Source organism: Gallus gallus, chromosome 2 (genome assembly GCF_016699485.2).
Source record: "Gallus gallus isolate bGalGal1 chromosome 2, bGalGal1.mat.broiler.GRCg7b, whole genome shotgun sequence".
Classification (NCBI taxonomy): Eukaryota; Metazoa; Chordata; class Aves; order Galliformes; family Phasianidae; genus Gallus; species Gallus gallus.
In genome coordinates, this window is record NC_052533.1 from 116,680,158 (window position 1) to 116,701,418 (window position 21,261).

At 38.8% G+C, this 21,261-nt stretch overlaps 1 protein-coding gene across 5 annotated transcripts in view; it reads right to left on the reverse strand.

Annotated features, from left to right (window-relative positions):
* EYA1 (EYA transcriptional coactivator and phosphatase 1) overlaps window positions 1-21,261 on the reverse strand; it is a gene marked incomplete at its 5' end in the record, with an annotated part of 89,345 nt that overhangs the window by 42,262 nt on the left and 25,822 nt on the right. For 4 of the 5 annotated variants that reach the window (NM_001396402.1, NM_001396401.1, NM_001396403.1 and 1 more), the window contains 4 exon segments: window positions 891-1,033; window positions 10,895-11,081; window positions 11,510-11,592; window positions 18,005-18,142. In NM_001396402.1, coding sequence (NP_001383331.1) covers window positions 891-1,033; window positions 10,895-11,081; window positions 11,510-11,592; window positions 18,005-18,142 — 551 coding nt within the window. 5 annotated transcript variants of the gene reach the window in all.

Consider the following 21,261-nt stretch of genomic DNA (forward strand, 5'->3'; position numbering starts at 1 on the left):
TTTAAAGCCAGATATAAGATAGAACCTGAAAGAAATCAAGAGAAGCCTCTCAGAATTAAATATTCTGCATTTGAATTCTATATTTCTGCAAGTCTTCATACATTTTCTCTTGACAATAATGTCTAAAACCAAATAAAACTATTAAATTGTTGACAAGCAGTTAAATCCTCTCAGCCTATTTTTAGTAGAATTTACATATCTGAAGAATTAAAATTGTGACTTTAGATTTTGCCTGTGTAAGAAAGTATGGTGTCAGTAAATAATTCTTTCGCTTACAGATGGTAGAAAAAAATGTGTTTTAAATTTGCCCTCTGACCACTAATAAAATGATGTTAATGAAAAATAAAGTGTTCAAATATAAGTATTTTAAATCTTGCTAGGATTGTATTTCCCATGATAACTAATGGGCTAAACTTTCAGAAAGGAAAAGGGATGCAGCATGGACACTCATAGCTGTGATGAGTCACTGGAGATGTGCTCTCAACATAAAGCACAGGCCACTAAGAAAAATGTGAACATAGCAGGAGAGAATGAAAACTGCTATTGTGCCCAAACGGAAACCTTACTTCAATTTGGGAGAAGCTGTTTTCTTACTGTTCTCTTTTTGTTTTCTTTTTTTTCTTTTTTCTTTTAAAGGAGAAATAAAATGCTGTTATTTTTCTGAGAAATCAGGTGCTCTTTACAAAGGAAGTTCTTTAGAATAAAAGTTCCAAGATCTTCAACCAAAAAGAACAAATATAAAACAAAGAAACAACAACAAAAGAGAAATAAAGACAAAAAAAAGGGACTCAAATGCCATTTTACTTTTGATTTGTAAATGATACTTCTCTCTGCAAAATAATTGTAAAAAGGGAAGCTATGACATGCTAAAAACATCTAGCACAATATACCTCTAGGTCAGAATCAGGTGGTGGTGAAGGATTGTTGTTTCTTCTGCCACGTCCACGTGATTTCCCATCTGAACTACGACGCAATCTATCTGAATCTGAATCTTTTATGGGTGTTGATGGACTGTGAATTGTACTGTATTCCGCTGTAGTAAAGAAATAACATTTTACCTTTAAGTTAAATCCAAAACATTCAAATTCTAGATATGGCACTGAAAACAGGATCTTTTCTAAAGCGTTCTAACTAACATAATTAAAACTACAATAATAAATGGTAATACTAATGCATAATCTAATTAATTCAAATCGAGTACAGGTTACATACAATAACAGAGAGATAATAATTTATTTCAAATAATAAAAAAATAAATCAGAACAATCTTCATTGCTTCAAATCATACAGAAGATCGTGTAACTTCATAGGGAAGATCATATTCTAAAAGAAAACTTCTGAGGGGTTTCATCTGTACATTGATTTAATCCTAAATTTTCAAACATGTTTTAAGATAATCATCATGGTGACTGGTAGACATTTTACTTTTTGATGACTATGTTTGTGCCTGATTAATGCAATTCCTTCAAAATGTAGCAGACAATTTTATTATTTTCTTAGGATAAGTTCTATAGTTGAATAATTTTTAAATATGCATCAAATGTGGAGATGAAATTTAAAGTATTTTTCAAAGGCCTACTCAATGGGTAGATTCAAGAAAAGTACTGTACACCAAATATTACATATCAGCAAAATATTCACTGCCATTTAGTAAGTAAAAAAAAAAAGATGATTTACTTATGCAAGAAGAAAATACGCCATTTGGACGATGTTTTGCTATCTCTAACATCCATTAACAGTGCAGTGCTTGAGTATTAAGAGAGCGAACACCCAGCTTAAATCATCCTTCCTAACTCATATAAGTAGAAGTGCCATGCCCTTCAGAAGTTTCTACATCTCTTTTCAAGACTTCTTTTTGCAGGGAATATTTTATTTTTATATTATTTATTCCTAAAAATGAAATAAAGTATTTTTCTTTTCAATATATGATGAATTTATCAACTTTAGCTCTCAGCTAGCATTGACTACTCTTCACAGAGTTGAGGATATTTTAAGAGTTGTGTATATTTTAATCAATATTAATTTACTTTTTAATCAGCCTAGGTCATAGGCATTCCAGTTTGAACAGACAGGTATAATTCTCACACAAGTGATCCTTTTTCCTAAAAAAAACATCCTGTTGAGGTCAAAGGTTAGATTAAGGAAGAAACTCTGGACATCTGTGTAACAGCACATACTCACAATTACTCAAAATAATTGTTGCTTGTGCTCAATTTAAAGAATAAGGTCTTGAAGTCCTCATATTCAGCCTTTAAATCTACACATAACTAAAATTAATATATGTATTTTGTACTATACTTTTAGCTAAATATCTCAATCTATACTAAACAAAGCAGAAAAGCAGAATAACAAGTTAGTATGTAACATAAAACAAAGAGTCTTCAAAAGAGACAATCTATACCAAAACCAGGGATTCTGTGCATGCCAAACAACAAAAAAGTCAACACAGCCACATCAGACCAGATAACGAAAGACAGAAAAAGAAACTCTCAATGTGATGCACATTCCAATAATTTATTTCTTCCATGATAATGTGCTCTCCACAATTATTTAGGTTAATACATTGAATACTGATTGCTCTTTCACATACTGTTCTAAAATATAAATAAGAAATAAAAATAATTCAACTAATTCCAACCTTTTAAACATAAATGAGTCACCTCCTAGACATTATTTTACTGGGTCATAACTCGCTTAAATGCTTTTGTGCATTGCTTTTTCATTTTTAGTTTTCTTAAGGTTTTTGATAACAAACAGACCAGAATTCATTCAGCAGGTAGACTGGCCAGAAAAGCTCTAAATATCTGCTCTAAAATTCAGATTAACAGAAAATTGCCCTTCCTATTGACTAACTGAAATTAGGGATGCTCTGGGCCTCTGACCATGTTTTACAACTGTAGCTTTAGATCACAGTTTTTGCATTTCTCACAGACGTGAGGTGCCTCCAATTTTTAGTTATTAAACTTCAGGTGGTAATAATAATACTAATAAATAAAAACAAATGGAGAGCATGGAAAAATTACATGTTAAGCTTCATGACAAATAAAAACAAACTTAACAGAGTGCACAGAGCACAATGTGGTGAGGGCAGGGAAGAAAGAGCCTTACAGCTTTCTACTTTCACAAATACTTTTCTTTAAATACACTGCATCCAAAGTTTCAAACACTCAGCTGCAGTTTTGAGTGAAGATTCATATTTGGTGTAAATCCTGAATGGGCCAGATCCTCATCAGACAGAAGGGTTCACAGCTCAACCTGGGGATCCCAACGTTTGCTGGGCACCTAGGAGCCTGCCCTTCTTGAACCTACTGTACCTACATTGGTATAAGCAGAGAAGTGCCTCTCTTCTTGTTCTCACAGATCTCTCCAGGCAATCTACTCTGCTACTTTGCATAACACTTCAGCATTTCTTTACAGCATTTTAAGTTCAATCCATGAAAAGGGAGGAAAAAAACATTCCCCTCACTGAATTTGTTTGTATTTGATATCTGTTCTCACTTCTTCTAAGATAATCTGATAATCTAATGATTATCTTAGAGAAAAAAAATAATCAGATGCTCTATCCAAGTTCCTATCGTCTCTCCAGTAATCCAAAGCAAAGTAGATAAAAGCTTCCCTTGCATGCTACCTTTCCATGGACACCACTCATAAGGGGAAAGTTTACATTTGCAGCAATATTTTCATTTAATGTTAATTTCACCATCCCCTGATCATCTCTGCTGGAAGAAGTGGCACTTAACTGATGCTACTCAAAGATTTGGCCAAACACTGCACATAAACACTGCTAATACACTGTTAACACTCCACTTTACTAATAACCAGAGCTCCTGCTCCTACTCAGGGGACAGCCACAGAGACCATTCTGCTACAGCAGCACGACAGATGGCAGCAACCAATGGATGAAAACGTGACAGTGTGTGAGAGAAACTTGTCCATGTATGTAAAGGGAAACCACAGCATGTATTCTTTGGATTAAGGCTGTTCGACCACGTGCGTGACTGGGTTACCAGCTCACTGGCCAATGGTCACTCTCAGGTTCCCATAAGGAAAGTCAATTAAAGAATCCAGTACCCAACTGAACTCTGAGCCTCTAAGAGCTCAAGCCCTGACAAATTCTAGAGCAAGAAAAACAACAGCGGCTGAGGGTACTCTGTGTACCACTACTATGTGGAGTACTGAGAGGGGTCTGCAGGGAAAGGTAGAGCCTGGAAGGAGCTGCCAACATTCCCCATCCCACATTTGTGCAGTTCATCATTCCTGCCTAAATGTATACCTCACACCTGCTCCTATTCAGATCACATCTCCATTTTTTGAGTTCTCACCCTGTCTCCAGAGAACTCACAGCCCCTCTCAGCATGGTGTCTTCTACATATTTAATAGGCAAACACATTCTGTTCCGTCATTTAAATGATTAATGAAAATGTGGTCTGGTACTGGGCCCAAGACAGACACTGAGGAATGCTGCTGTAGCCATCCTTCTATTTTAGCAGCAAACTCTTACTGGCTTCTCTCCCGACATGGTTTCCTAAACAGCTTTATATCATTCTGTTGTAATTTTGGCTAGATTGTTTTATTCCAGTTTGCTTATAAGATTGTTAAGTGAAAAGGTGTAATTGTTCAGGTAGTAAAAGTCTGGCTGAAGTCAAGCTGTATAACTACAATACATGTCACTGTTATGTCTATTATTCTGTGTTCCCGGATATGAGTGTTTAATTTGTTCAGCCTTAGTTGAATTCATAGTACCATACTGTAGCATTAGCCAAGGGAAATTACTATGTTCATAAAGCACTGAATTTAATTTTATCCTGTTCTTGAGCACCACAAACACAGGGAAGTGCTGGAGGAAATCCAACACCCTACAGAACCATGAGAGGAAAAAGGAGAAAAGATCAGCTCTTCCCTGCCTGTCCCAGAACTCAGAGTACAAGATCACCAAAGGAAGCTGGCAGAAGCCAGGTTAAACAAAAGAAAGGGGAGATCAGATCACAGGAAGGAGACCTGTGGCACCATTTCCCCCAAAATGCTTGGCTCCCAAAAGATTACAAGGGTTCAAGAGGAACCTGGAGATGTCCTTAGAAGAGAAATGCTGAGGGATGTGATGGACATGTCCACATTAGCAGGTAGAACCATTGGGTTTGTGGGACCAAACAAATGGTGGCAACAACCCCAAGGCCTCATAGCCTGCTTTTGAGAGGTCACTCCAGGCCAGGTCCAGCCTGGTCTGGTGTCCTGAGCACTTGCTAGAAGCTGGATGAATTAGATGATGGAGGACACCTTCAAGGTTACTTTTGGCTGGTGGGGCTCCAGCACTGCTCTGCTGAGACAAAGCGTTTCACTTCACAACAGACTTCTGTAGTCAGTAAGAAAAACATTTAAAATCCAGATTCTACAAATGAATATCCCCCTTTTTAATCCATACAAAAGCTACACAAAACTGCGAAAAACATGCTTTCATTCTGTTCTACCTAAAATACATGAACCATACTATAGGAGACGTCCCCCTGGGCCACAAGGCAACATATTATTGCAACGTGACATGGGATGTCATAAACATATACTTCTGTGTTATACTTCACTGCATGTAGTTTTGATGGTTATATGTCACACAGGAATATCTTCCATCACCTCATTAATTAGAATACTTCAATTACTTCTGAATAGACAATAGAGCCACATAGATGATATTTAAAACACTATTTTGTGCTTCCTGTTTGCTACAGAAATTCCTGCTAGGTAATTGCTGTATTTTCTTACTATCCATTTCACTACATAGGAATAATATCAAACGATAAACATAAGGAAAACTATCTGTCCCAGAAATCAAAAAATAAAATATTTATCTAAGTAAATCTCACTGGAGTTTGTGTAGGTAGACTAGATGACAAAAGCATTGCAAATTTCAGACAGTTTCCCTACTAAAGAGTATGTAAAAATGAGCAAATTCAAATCATCAAAGTAATCCTATCTTATGTCACAATGCAAATTACATTGATGAGACAGGCTTAGAATTGCTAGTATAATCAAATGTCTCTGTAAGCAAGTACATGCAACTATTTGCTGTTTTAACCATACCTAGATTTCCTCCAAATTTCATACTTAATTTTGAGAAAAAGTCTTAAGTCCTCAGTCCAGCATTACTTCTGCACAACAACAAAAATTGAATAGATTTATACTTTTGCAAAAATAAAGCTAAACACATGATCTATAAGCACTACAGAACTTCTTCCTTTGCATCTCTGAACATAAAAATTGGCCCAGGATTAAACATTGCAGTGGAATCACAAAGGTATTTAGGGATTTTTTTTTTTAGTATAGAAAAATATGACTACTCCATGAGTTGTAAGTGAAAGTATTAAGTATTGCAAGACGTACCATAATGCCTGCTGACAGGATTATAGAAGGAATCTTTAGCGCTGTTTTGACCAAAAGTCATTATCTTATCTACCTGGAAAATAAATCTGAAATCTGTCTATTGAGGACTATTAGCATACAGTTTTAAACTTGACAGAAGCCCTAAATAATCTTTGGAAAAAAGCTGTTAGAAGTATAGGCAAAAAAAGCCTATTTATTATGAGGTTTGACTGACTTTTTCATTATTAATAATAATGACAAAAATATCTTAATAACAGCATGTAGTATATACAACATTACATAATATATATAACAGTAGGCATCATGTATGATTATGTATGACAGTAACTTTAACAGCACCTGCAGTATAGATTTTTTTTTCTCCAAATTTCAATGCTGAAGGAAAAAAAAGCTGCAGTAGTCCCAAAATGGGCAGGCAGTACCTCTCTCCAGAATAGGCATTTCTTCCTCACTCATTATTTATGGTTTCAAACAACTTGAAGTAATTATTACTTTTAATCCCACTAGAAGTATCCTATTTATCTATTAGAATATATATTGCAAAGTACATCGGTTCTTAGTCTCAACATACCATGTGATGGCAAGCCCCTGTTGAATGCAATACAGGAGTTAAAAGTTGAACACTTTCAACGCAAGAAACGGGAGAATAACCAATATCAGAAAAGCAAAAGCAGTGTTGTACTTTACTACTCATTAATGCATTCTGTTTTTACAGAAGTTTCATTGCTTCCTTCCTATATAGACTCTAGATTTACTCTTCACTTTTATTTATGAAAAAGAGCAAATGTTAAAACACCAGTTATGTACTGTTAGCACAGCGCTGGATGTTTCTGCAGAGGTATTAGTGAAAAGTTGCCTATAAAGTCTCTTAGCTCTGTTTCATTTTACAATCTTTAATTTATTGTTATGAAACTTAGTAAGGGGAAACTCTAAAGGTAGCTTTCTCTTTTGCAATACTAAATGTGATACAGCGTTCGAGGAAAAGGCAGCCTAGCTTTTAAGAGCAAAATGGTGACCCACGACTGAGAACAATTTTTGTTGGCTAGCATAGAACTTGTGGTTTTTTTAATCTGCATTGTGAAGTCGATGAGTAATTTGAAAAAAGAAACCTTCCAGTAATATTTTAAACAGACTTACTGCAGAAAGAGAAAGAATCTAACTGAAGGAGATCAAATCTCAAGAACAGTGCGACTCAGATATTATTTAATACATTACAAATACAGTTCTTTGTGAAATAAAGGGCTGCTTTACCAAAACCTTCACAAATCAAGAAATTTCTGCTAGCAGCTACAATAATGAAGCTGAAATATTGCAAGAGAAAATAAGAAAGCTTTAAAAAAGGTAGTCATTATCCACATTAATTCCTAGAAATAAATGTTCCTATTGTTCTGCTAATTTGAGAACACTGGGTCAGGCACCACAGATTGAGGCAAAATGTCTTCTAGACCAGTATAAATAGCAGGTGATAAAACAGAAGAAGGTCAGAAATGCATTCATCCACTGTCTCCAGAATTATTTTATTTTTTTTACAAAACATTTCTTGAAACCAAGCTGGTATCTGTATAAGTCTAATCAATGAGTTTGTCTAAGGTTGACAATGCTGCACAGCTTATACAACGCGAAGAAATATTTCCTTTTGGTTGCTCTGAACCTACTTTAATGAATGTGTGAGTCTTGGAAGGGACAATGAATAATTGCTCACAAGTCTTTTATTAATTTTATTCTAACATGAGTTAGTATGTCTGATTCATGGAGACAGGGAAAAAATCAAGGTTCGTGCAATTAAAAAGTCTTACAATTAACATGGAAGAAATGTTTCAGATCCAAAAAGGGAAGAGAAAGAAGCAACACGGAGCGTGAGGAATCTCAGGTTCTTTTGCAAGCACCCCTCAATGTCCTTGACTGAATGTGAAAAACCTGCATATTTGACTAAAGATTGTGGGAAACCATAAAAGGATTATTTTATGTTTGGACAAGGAATTAAATATATGTTAAGTGAAATTATCTGAGCTTTCTGAGTCTGCAAAACTCTACTAAAAATGTCACAAGAACACATAATTACTTTCTCTATTTTCACATTTCTTACCAAACTGCCCTGTTTCACTTACTGGCAATTTCATAGGACTCATATATGTCTGTCAAATGATTCTGGTGCCTCTATGAAGTCTGAATGCTGTTCCATGCTTGTCCTGGCATAGTTCAGAACCGCAAAGATTATATATGTATTTTTTTAACGCACAAGATGTCGAGGGATATCAGCGTCCACAAAGAACAGCTGAACTCAGCAGCTGCTGCCCATCCTAATAAAGGGGTATAGCAACCTAACACAATGACTCCGCTTTGCTCCCTGTCACACATACAGCATGCCAATCATGGCGGAGACTCAGCAGTCTAACTTGAGCAGATGAGGTAAAATATTCTACAGTAATTTAATTAATTGTGATGTTTTTGCCCACTGTTGAAATTCAGTTTGTTTGCTTTTTTTTCGTCCTTGTGTGTGATATGGATCCAACCGTGAATTTCCTTCTCTCTAACACGCTCTTCACTTACCCCCACTCAAGCAGAATTCCCTGGCTCCATGTTGTTCCCTCTTTACTTTGACCCCATTCTTGCTTTATCTCCCAAACATGACGTGTATGAGTTCACCTGAAGCTGAGGAACATAAAAATTCATACTGTCCAAGGAAAAATGCCAGACACAGAACTGTATTCAGTGAGTGGTCCTTGCTTCTTCCAGGTTTTGAGGTTTGTGAAGCAGTGAAATGATCCTACCTGATTTTAATATAGGAAGTGAACACTGGTAGTCAGCCAACTTAAACTGCTTTAACACCAATGGAGAGACTTTGGTACCTCTGGATGATGATGATAGTTAAACTGAATGCTAAATATAGCTCTGGAGCTGCTAATTTCTCTCCACTGACTAACTTAAATGCCTCAGTTAAAGTGCATACAGACAGATGGAGAAGTCTGAGTGCAGCCCTATACCTTATGCCAACTGTGACCATGTGGTGAAGAGGAACATGGCTTCATTCCTGCCCTGCTCCTGCTAACAGAGAGTATTCCACAGCAGGTGCCTTCCTAACTGCGTCCCTAAATACACGCAGCCAGTCCAAGAAAACTCATGGTTACTTCAAGACCTGTTATTTGCAAACCACTTGAAAGAACTTTTTTTGGAATCATTGTACCACTATTGTAAAGGGAAATGAATGACACTGCTGTCAGTATCGGAGTAAGTGTGTGCCCACATGATGCAACGATTCAACATAAACATACTGATAAAAGCTACAGCTTAATCACATTTGGTTTTAGGGGTAAGAGAAACTTACTGCTACCAACTTCAAGAGAAAAACAAATAAAACCACAAGAAAACAAATCCAAAAAATTAAAAACAATGTGAAAAGCAGAACAATTATGCAGACTCCAATATGCATCCACACATTTGAAAACTGCAGCCTACAATACACATTCAAACATTTTAAAAGATTCGTTTCTTGAGTACATTGATGCACATACATGTGACCTCATGAATATAAATGCGCACACAAAAATGCATTTTCTTCTCTACCTATTTTCAGTGCATGTGGGAAAAGGCACAACAACGCATACATTCTCGTCAAGGAGATTTACAGAAAACAGCGGAGTGCTAGCAAATTATATCAGCGGTCATGCTGCACATGCAAGATTGGTCCTGCAAAGTACTCAAGAAAACAATCTTCCCCACCAAAACTCCAAAACAAAACCTCAAAAATAGCATTCCAAATTAGAGCTGCTTTTCACCACATGGCTGAGAAACACATCTGCAAACTTGGACTTCCTCTCTGACACATTTCAAACTTCTGCCATCTACTAACTACTGACATGCTCAAACTGTTAAAAAATGTATTTTTTTTTTTTAGTAATGGAAAAAGTATTTTTCACCCCTCATTTCCAAAAACAGCTGGAGCAGTTTGGCATAAATGTTCAAAAAATACCTCAACTAGTAAAGGACTGCCAAATTCCAAAAGAAAGGTAAAACGACTGGGAAGAAGGACAAGCCACTGAAAATCTTTCCTTAAAATGGAAACACTTGTGCAATTTCAACTACCTAATACAAGCATTATTATGTCCTCTGAAAGTGAAAAATTCAAAAGCTCTCTTTCAAGTGGACACTTAGGCTACAGTCTGAAGGCCTCTCAATTTCAGTCTTAGGAAAAATCAAAGGAGTTTATCTTAAAAGACAGAGCTTAAAAGCAGCAGGTTCTGCTTTAGCATAAAGACTTTCCCGTATCCTGCAATCTTTCACACAAGCATTTGAAAAACAATACAGAAACCTGTATTTTGTAGAAGCCTTAAACTTTTACTGATCTCCATTTCTCTTTAGTCCCCGTTTTGTTAGAGTCTTTGCAAGACGTGCCACAGGCTCAGGATTAAGAAATAACAACAACAACAACAGACAGCGACTATATAGAAAAAGAATCCAATTCAACCGCCCTTTCAACTTACAAAAACGTGCCTCATAGGGACCATAAAATCCATGTAATTACCTGCTGCAGGATCTGTAACTGCCTGACTGGTGATGCCAGATGGTGGTTCTTGAAGCTGGTATGTTGCGTTTGTGGAGGGTGTCGTCGGGCTGGTGTTGCTGTTTGTCATGTAATGCGAGGGATACGGTGAGCTATTATAATACTGTGCATATTGGCCTTGGCCAAAGCTGGGATAAGAGGGATATTCCTGAAAGACAAAAAAGCAACTAAATCCTCTATCAAAGTTTTGCTACTTCTTAGTATAAATTCCCAAATGTAACTGCAAACACATGTCAGGCTTTCAGCATGTATGCTTCCTGGACTGGATGCTATAGGACCTAAAACAGTGAGGCAGTAAAACTAAATCTACATTACACATAATTTAGTTTGTCTTCTCATGCAAATATTTTATTATATATGCTACTGAAGGTGTGTGAATAACAGCACTCTAAACCCAGACCATTAGTCCTATTATTGGAAGATGACAATTTGAGGAAAAGCATTCATGAACATTAATATAACCTGAAAGAATAGTAATTTCCTTCAAAGAGATATTTAAGAGCTACATTTTTTTTTTTCAGTGGATGAGAATTTTAAGTTTGTTGATGGTTCCTCAATTCATATTTACAAAATTACCTGCTGTGAACTATTAAATCCAGTAGAATTTGTGAGTGAATTATTTCCTGCATATATTCCTGATGATGTTGTGAAACTGCTGCCTGAAATGAAATGAAAAATCACGTGAATTACTAAAACACAGTACTGGAAAATAACTTCCATCTTGTGATTATATCATAAGGCTATGGCATATTTGTAATACTTCCCATATGCTGACCGATTTGGTTGTCATCATCTCTGTAACATGTTAATAGAGGGAAAGTGATAACTCATTGTTCTTATACCCCATGCTTCATTACTGAAATTAAAAAAACCCTGCTTTGATGGAAACTAAATTTTGACAGGAACCCAGAGGCCACCTCAGATTGATAACTTGTGAAAGTAATCAGAGTTTATTCCATATCACTTCTGTCAAACAGTAACTGCAAGCCCCCACTGAATCCCTTGGGCTCAGTTTCTCTTGCTGTCTTGAGTATGGAGTCTTCTCTTATCCCTAAACCACAGTGCCTTGAAGGAATAAAAAAAAAAGCCCTAACACCCTGCTTGAAACAGCTCAGCCTGCCTGTGAAGCCATTAGAATTCACTAATCAATGATAGACAGCCTTGGGCCGCAAACCTACTTTTTTGATAGAGCCTTTTGATAGGCATGACACAAGGGAAAAAAAGTACCTCTCTTTATGAGGAGCGACTGAAGATTGAATTTAGCCCAGAGACTGAATTACTGCCTTCACCTCCCACCTCCCCTCAGATCCCCCTTGTGAGCCACCAAAAATAGACAGATGGGTCTCTTGTTTAATACCTAACCTGAGAAGCCGTTCCACTAAAAGGGCAGCAACCCCCTTTCAGCTGTTTTGCTCTTGCTGGTTATAACCCGGCAGTGACATAGCCACCAGCTGAGACATATGGATGCACAGAGAAGCTCCATAAGCCACCAGAAAGTCCATAATGAGGCAACCTATTGAACTCGTACAGCAGGAGAGCACCCATGTGCAAGGAACTCGCATCAAACTGCACAAGCTGTTTGCAGCCTCCCTCACCACTGAAACCTGCCTTAGGGAAGAGGTAGACTGAAATGTTGGAAGGAAACGATGCAGGTGAGCAAAGGAGGCTGGAAGGGATGAAAACCAACAGGGGCCCAGGTGTACAGATGCACTGCTGTGCCCAACACCATTCAAAAACCGCATCTTACACAACCCATTAGAAAAAGCAACAGTTCCTGCAAATCCAAACAGTAAGAAATGCAGGCAGGGATGCGTGCTTAGCACAACCCCCAGAGACAAAGACAGGTATCCTCGCTGTAACAAGTCAGAAAGAAAAAAATATTTAAATGCTTCTGCTGCAAAAGGTAGTAAAAAAAAAAAGTATACAACTTAAGCCTTGGAAACACGAAGTACATCCAACAGCAGTGGGAGTAAAAACCAAAGTGTAAATCTAATGTGAGATAATGACTGTAAACATTTTCTGTTGTATTTGCTGTGTGCAGTAAAGCTCTGAAGTTGTTGATAGATGCTACCAGTCCTGTGAACTAAAATCAGATTACTTCAGCAGAAGAGTTGACATCCAAGTTTAGCAGATAGCACAGATAAACAGTACTAATGAGAAAAACATGTTGTTTTAAATTTAATTTAAAATTGGAAAACAGATGTTATTTTTTATTATAACAAACCCCAGAGCCAAAATACAACTGAAAAATATTTTAAATTGTAGAACTTTGAAATGCTATTTTATTTCTAAGAGTGTTCTGGCTGGAAGAACGTAAGTTGCTGTGTCTCTTTTATTCCTGCAGTTACTTCTGAGTGATGCAGTAATACACTCAAATACCAGTTTTATAGGTGTGTAGTTTGAACCACCCTTGAAAAGGCATAAAAGCCCTCTATGGTGGTAAGAAAAAAAAAAGAAAAAACTTTTTGGGGGATGAATCTATGCTCTTTCTGCAGAATATTTGGCAAATCATTTGCAAGAGCAAATGCGAAAAGTAATTACATGGCAGTCAGCATCTCTGCCCTCAGACAAAGACACACACATACTAAGACACAGATCTCTCCCTTTCATCTTATGGTCAGTGCTGGCTCCTATGGAGGAGGGGTGGGGGTCTCCTAGACCGTAACAAACTCGAAGCAGGTTTCGCAGAAACAGCTCCATGGGCCACCCAGAGCTACCAGCCTTAAGTTGCTTCTAAAATACCTCAGCTTTGCTTTCTGTCTCCTAAATAACCAGCCGCAGCATGGCATAGAGCTGCTACCTCTGCACTAGCTGGAAAAACGCAAAAATAAGAACCTCCACAAAATGTGCAAGATTTACTGAGGTAAGCTGGCTGACTACGCAGCTTTAAAACGTGATAAAAGCTGTCAGCTGTGGGTCAAAGGTCTATTTGGCCAAGGGCGAGGGCCCACATGAAAGCTGGGAAGCCCAGGCAGTGTCGGAAGGCTGCCGGCCCTGCTGGGCCCAGCGCGACGGCTGTGGGCAGGCATTGCCCCACGCTGCCTCCCCTGGGTGCTTTCTACAAGGTCCATTTGCTTTCCTAGCTTGGTCTCTTTGCCATGGGCTACGTCTATCATCAGGGTACGATATATGTGGCAGAAGTTTAGCACAGCTCTCTTGGGAAAGCCGAGGACAGCCAGATGGGCTATTTAAGCTCGAGGTTTCTTCCGTTTGCTTACAGTGTTTAAAAATCTTTGGCAAACTCCCCCTTGTTGTCCTAGTAACTGCTTAGACATCCAGCACAATATTTTTATACTGTATAATAATAACCAAATACCTTAACATTTACTTTTTATGGATGAATTCCCAAACCAATTGGTTAGTATAGTCTGAGAGACTACAGTTGTCATAACTAAAACAATGCTGGTGCTCATCACAGGTTCAGCACCTTCCAGCAAGAGGCTACCTCAGTTTATGATAAACCCTGGGTCATTATCACAGCAAAGAGGATACTCAATAAGACAGCTGCAAGTGAAGCTCTCTCCTCGGCCTTTCTCCCAGCTCCTTTCTGCTCCATTTATTTTCACTGAGCAACCCTCAAACCTGTGCCAATATAGGAAGAGTGGCCCATTCCTGCAGCCATTAGTCGTATATAAGTGGTCTTTCAACATCTATGAAGCAATTTGTATGAAAAACAGCTTAAGGAACACATTCATTAATATAAGGGCAGGGGCGCAGACAGGCAGGCAGAACAGTGTAGGTGCTCTCCTCACCCTCTCCCTCCTCATACCCATTACAAGGATGATAAACTCCCAACAAACAAAAATCCAATTACCAGAACAACCTTAAGTGAGGAGTCTCACACAGCAATTTTCCTTGTCGTTTTTATAAGTTGGCAGTCTCTCCCCCTGCTATTGTTCAGTGACTAATCGCACTGTAATTTTAGCAGGGTCAGGAAAAGCACCGGGTTTAATTGGCCGCACACGCACCGCGATGCAGCACCATGATGTTTCGGGGAGACATTTGCCCCTGGGAGACAAACTAGAATAACTCCAAAGCTTTCAAGCGCGAGGTAACCCCAACCAGGGAGCACAAACAGAGCAACTGCTAGGCTGCTAGGAAATCCCATTTACCGCAGGCAAGGATGCCAGCAGGGCCCCAAGCGCACTGTCATGTAACACTTGTTTATGAAGGAGGTTGTGGGATCCATTATCTTCATTTAGCAGCTCAGCAGCCACACACAGGAGATGAAGAACGGCTATGGCAGACTATGACAAGGCTGAGGGCTGCAGCCTGCCCATAGACTGCTTAAGGGAAAAGTGAGAATAAAGTCATTTCCCTCTCGGGAGGTTTCTGCATAAACAACCAAAACAGCAGCAGCAATACCCCAGTATTCTGTCAAGAGAATCAATCCTATCCTTACATAACAGTTGGAACTATGAATAATTTCTCCATCCAAAACTAAATAAGGAAAACAAATGCTCCTGTTCACTTTTAACATCTGGTCAATCAACAGAAAGAATAAAATCAATTTGAAGTAATTTGAAATACCAAAGTCAGCCTAAAGAAAATATTTAAAAAGCATATATTCAAATGTATAGTATAGACACACACTACCAACATTTAATAGCAAGCAAGATCTAGTTAGCAGTGAGATTTTTTTTTTCCATCCTGAGTTTCTAATACTTCTATCAATATGCATTTCAAACCTACTCTTTATTTCCCTCCTTATGGAAGGTTTCTGTAAGGTTTCGGCAGGGGACTAGTCTTTCCCTATCCATATGTTGTGCTGTTCATGAGCATGATAGAACTGACATGCACTCATTAACTCCCAGACTCCCACTCCAACCTGTGGCTCTTCTTCCCGGACCAAGCTCCCAGCCATCTGTTGCCTCCTACACATGTGCAGCTCTTTAGCCCAAGCACAGCCTGGCTGGAGAAGGACCCAGGTTCAGTCCATCTCCTCCCTCAGCCCTGTAAACAATACTATCATGAAATCAATGCCTTTGTCCCTCCTCCCTTTTGAGCTTCACAATCAGGTCATCTTTAATACATTTCTGCTGCAAAATATTTTTAGATCCTGGCCTTTCAATATATATAGCTGAAATGCTTTCCAAGATCTTAATGTTCTATCTCTTGACAACCACCACTTTTTTTTACGACCTTGACAACTTTGTTCTTATACACATTTTGCATATTGCATAAAGCAAAGCAACACCCTTTACGACTGATCTCCATGTAGTTCACTGACTGAGTCCTAGCTTTGCTCTACCAATGCCAGAATTCACTGCTTACTGTTAAGATTTTCCAACAAGCAGTCCTTCGCGTTATCCCACACTGCTCCCCCCTTCCTCCATCAAATGTGCTTCCCACAGACATCTGTAAAACCACTTCATTGTCCTCCCTAAAATCCCTTTTTATTGACATCCCTCTGCTCGGTATCCTACAAAATAAACCTTCAGAGTTGTTAGATAACCGATATGGGGTGACGACTATTTATTTTGCCTGAGCAGTGTCAGCTCTATTGTTACATTATGTCCTGCTAGCCCGTGTGTTTTACTTTAGCCTCCAACTTATATGGGAACCCTATTTTCATTTTTCTATATAAAGTTAGCACAACAGGAACCCAACACATGACTGTGGCAGGAAGTCAGTACTGCAATAGAAATTATAGGTAACACAGGCATGATTTTTCAATAACTGTATTTCCTAGTGACCATGAATTATCAGTTCCTTAAAAGCTGGAATGTCTATGCAGCAGTTCCTCATAGCTGCTGGCAAGCATTCTGAGCTCTTACAGAGAGGTGTTTTGTTTTGTTTAAAATAGTGAGGCTATCTGCAGGAAGCAAAACCAGTGACCTGGCTATGAATACACCTACTCATATGAGTAAAAGCTCACTCCTAATCGGTGTGCAGAGGAAAGTTAGCACACTAATCTTACACCATCTTCCTCTTCCTTGCCAGAGAGCACTATGAGTAAGAAACGTTTCAGATGTAAGATGGTTGCTTCTGCCCCACTGAGCTACCAAACACACGGTTCAAAAGGGGACATAGAAAACAAAAATAAACAAAAAAGCCAACAGCCTCTGTCTGATCAAAGGACTAGATCAGTATAACCTCGAAGCCATGGAACAAAAGCAAAACCTAATTCGCGTGGTCTCTGAATGCACTTCTGCCTGAAGAAGTACATTTCAGGGAGCGTTCACATGACAACATGCAGTTTGAAAGGTGCACAATACTGAAGAGAGGTGCTAAACTTAAAAAATGTGGTCCAGTTCCATCAGTGATGTGCAGAATACTTAATACCGCAAAGCTAAAACCTGCAACGGGAGCTGATTTCAACAGTCACATTCAGGGGTGAATGGTCCTGATGCAAACATCCCCAAAATAGTTATTTGTAAATAATAATAAAAAAATTACTTAAAAGATATTCCTCAGTGTGGTAAAGATCCAGAGGCAGGCACATCAAGAGGTTTCCCAATACAGTAAGGGAAAAGTGGGTCGGGGAAGAACAAATTGCAGAGATATTAAGTGAACTAAATGGGCAAGTAAGGCTACAAAATATAATCGATAATAATAGCCCACATGTACAAAGACTTACAGCTTTTAAATAGACTTCAAAGAAACAGACTTCAATCATTACTTAGCTACCTCCACAGCTGCAGTAGGTATTTTTATCTTCTTTTCCCTCCCCGAACACACTCAGGTGTCAAATTATATTTGGCACTTCCTAAATTCATAATCCTGACACGTTTTCCAGCACTCACTTTGTCACATCCACTATTTCTTCAACTATTGCTACTCAGAGATAACATTTTTACTGTGGTAACACTACAACACTTCGCCATTTAAAAATTAATGAAGTCACTATGTGAAGGATCTTCCAAACTGCTGAGAGCTGGAGCCCATTGCTGCCCTCAGCAAAGCCAACCATCATTCCAGCTCCAACTGCAAAAACAACAGAGGTAAGTGTTCAAGCAAACATTAATCTTAATCCCAAGAATGTAAAGAAACAAGGAACAACAAAAACAAAAAAAGAAACACTATAGCATTAACTGCCTCTAATTAATGGTAATATCTATTTATACAGACCTTGCATCTGGTAGCTATAGGGAGCCTGTCCGGGTTGAGGAGTGCTAAAGCTGGCACCGTAGCTTAGAAATCCTGTCTGTCCAGGTGATTGGGACTGTGACAATCCACCTTCTGTCTTGATGCCTGCCCACAATGCACCTAAATCAGTTAGTGACAGCAAATCTATTTGATCATATTCAAACAGGGATGGATAATATAACCACTTAATTGATAGCATTTTTAACACATTCCCACTGTTGCATGCATGAAAGAAAGAATACCGAGAGTATGCACAAATGAAAAGGGTAGGGGCAGTTTAAAAGAACACATAAACCTGAAGTTCACTAGGGAGAGCTTAAATTCAAAACTGTGTTTCCAATAACTGCAAAAGAAATTTATACATGAACAGGAAGTTGCCTTATTCCTTTTTTCCTTTCCTGCCAGAGGCTAGCTTTTCCATATATTCATGACATTTCACAGAGGCAGATTAGCAACTTTATATGATTTTAATGAACCATAGCATAGCCAAGCTCTCCTGCTATCCGCCCCTTTAATGACATATCTGAGATTTGCACTGGAGAATATTCCTACATGAAAACTACATGGCTTCAAGTGCATTCTAAGGAATTAGGCACCCTTTAAACAGTGGATATAAAGAGAGCTATCAGTATAAAGTAAAATGGGGATTTTCAAAGGTAATTAAACACTATAGAATGCGTTCAGTCTTTTAACAAATAAACACCGAATAGACAGGAAATATTCCTGAAGTAATCTCCCAAAGTGGGAAAAACACAACAGAGTCATTAATCTGCTCTGACAGGGAAATCCATTACACATCACCTCCTTGTTACCAAATTTAGTAATAAAAGAATCCAAAACTCAATTAAAGGAATAACTTGCCTCCCAACTGCAGTGATTCTTGCACAAATTTGTAAGGTAATAACCAAGTAAATATCAGCAAATGAAATACTCAGGAAATGCACACAATTCAGCTTCTGTCTCTAAGTTTTAATTAGAAGGTTGTCCTGACATGAACTACCATTTAAAAATAATTATAGCCAAAGCAATGGAAAAGTAATACAATACTCTTACGTTTCACTGTGGCATTCAGTGATACTTCATTGCTCAAAAGCCACAGTTATTTGAACTGAATTAACTAAGTGAGAATTAGTAACACTCTTTTGAAAATGACTCTTAATCTAAGCCCATTTCCTGGCACAAAACCTAAATATATGCATATATATATGTATACATATATATAGCAATATTCAACGATGTTTGAAGGTGGGAAAGAACTGAGAAGCTGTGGTGTTTGTAAAACTTCAACACCTCTCCTATGTACAAATGGAAAGATATTTCCCTGTGTCAACTGAATCATTATTTTTCAGCTAGTGCCATTAATTATCCTTAATTCCTTCTGCGACACTCGTTAGCTGCCAGACTAACCCTGTTTGCTTGTTTTCCCCTGATGCTTGCTTCCTCTGTTTCACGTTACAAATAAACAATCCCAATGACGAATCTGACACCTCGTTTCCAAGAGGAAACTCCTGCTACGGATGCCTTGGTATCAACGATCTGTGTGTTTAAGGACTTCTGAAACGCTGATTAAATACTGCATAGAGAAAGTTTAACTAAGTGAAGCATTACATTTCTAGACTTCTCTCTTTAGCAGCCTGATTCAACTCCCAGTCTCAGACAAAGCAGGAGGAGGTGATCAAAGGCAGTGGCTGGAGCATGCCACTTGAGTGAAGACAGCTTGGCACTGGCACGCCCTTTTGCAGACCTCTGTGCTATGAAGAGCCTTTCGTCTTCCAAGACCTTCTTTTCTCATCTTCTGTCACCCAGGCCTTCACTCACCAAACCCTGGTGCTCCCTTCTCCTTAGTCTGAGTCCCGCAAGGGACAGTGAAAAAATAAAAGGGAACTTCTGGTAAGTGAGGCCTTTGCTAAATGCTGGTACCAGGGCACGCGGGAGGAGGGAGCCTCAGGAAATTCTCCAGCCTCCTCAGTGGCTTTGCAGATGAACCAGAGCCAGGAGTGGCGGGAGGCAGCTGTCACTGGCATTCCTCCACCCCCCTTCCTGCCTTCAGGGCTGCACCGTGGTGGCGATGTGGGAGTGGAAAAATGCCCAGAGTAGAGGTGTATTCAAGGCAGCACCTTCCCAAATTCTACTCTAAAGAGAAAAGCTGGGGGGAGGGCACTGGCATGTGAATTTGTGAATGCTTTTTCCCCCCTCTAAGTCCCAGTGCTAAGAAATAAAAGCAGAGAATCGCCCCACTGCAACCCAAAGTTTTTCACATCTGTCAAAAGTCCCCTCTCTTTATACCTGCTGGAAACTCTCTAGTTGGAAGAAAGAAAGGCAAAGCATAGGATACATAATCTATGCTGCAGAGCCAAGAGGAGAATTTTGGCCCCAAACGAGGCTTCAGTTCTTGCCTGCTGCAAATCAGCATCCCAGGGTTCTTCATGTAATTTATTCTGGGAACAAGGATTATACAATGTGCTTTGAATATGCAAAGCTGTGGCCTCAGCTCTCAAAACTTTGCTAAAGTTATTTGCTGTTAAATATTTCTGCTAGTCGAGCAAGTACATCAGCAAGAAGAACCTTCACCCCAGTCAGGAGACACTGCCTGAAAAGAGCATCAAAGCTCACTTGGCTCAGGAGCTGGAGGTTTCAGTGGTAAAAGCAGCTCTTCAGCGTAAAACATTAAGATAAAATTATCCAAAGCCCTAGGCACAGGGGATGGACTGCGCAATAAAAACCCAAAACAAAACAGAAGAGCAGGCAGGCATGTTAACCCCCAGGGAGCAGCTGCCAAGTAAAGCAACTCTCAATTATAGCTGCGACGACAGTAAGACAGCTCAACTCAAGTTGTGAAATGATGGTACTGCTGAAGTCGGTGGGAGTTTTACAGTTGACTTCAGCGAGGTCAGGATTTCATCCAGAGGAATGATCCAAAACCAAAAAGGTCATTGTTTGGGCTGCCCAAGCCACCACGGATAACCAAGTATGAACACGAGGTGTGCAAAAGAGAAACATGTCAAGGAAAACACAGTGAGGAAAGGGGTAATCTGTTATCACACCACCTGATCCAGCTGCAAATAGCAGACAAACTCTCAGCAGGAACACAAGCTTTGCTTCTTTGCAGAAGGAAGACTACCCACCTCCTTAGCCTTGAAAATGTGTGGAGGGGGAAGGGCAGCGTTGCTTGTTTTTGTTGTTTATTGCTGTCAGTATAAGTTTAAAATACATGGTGCTGAAACATCCAACTTATGTTT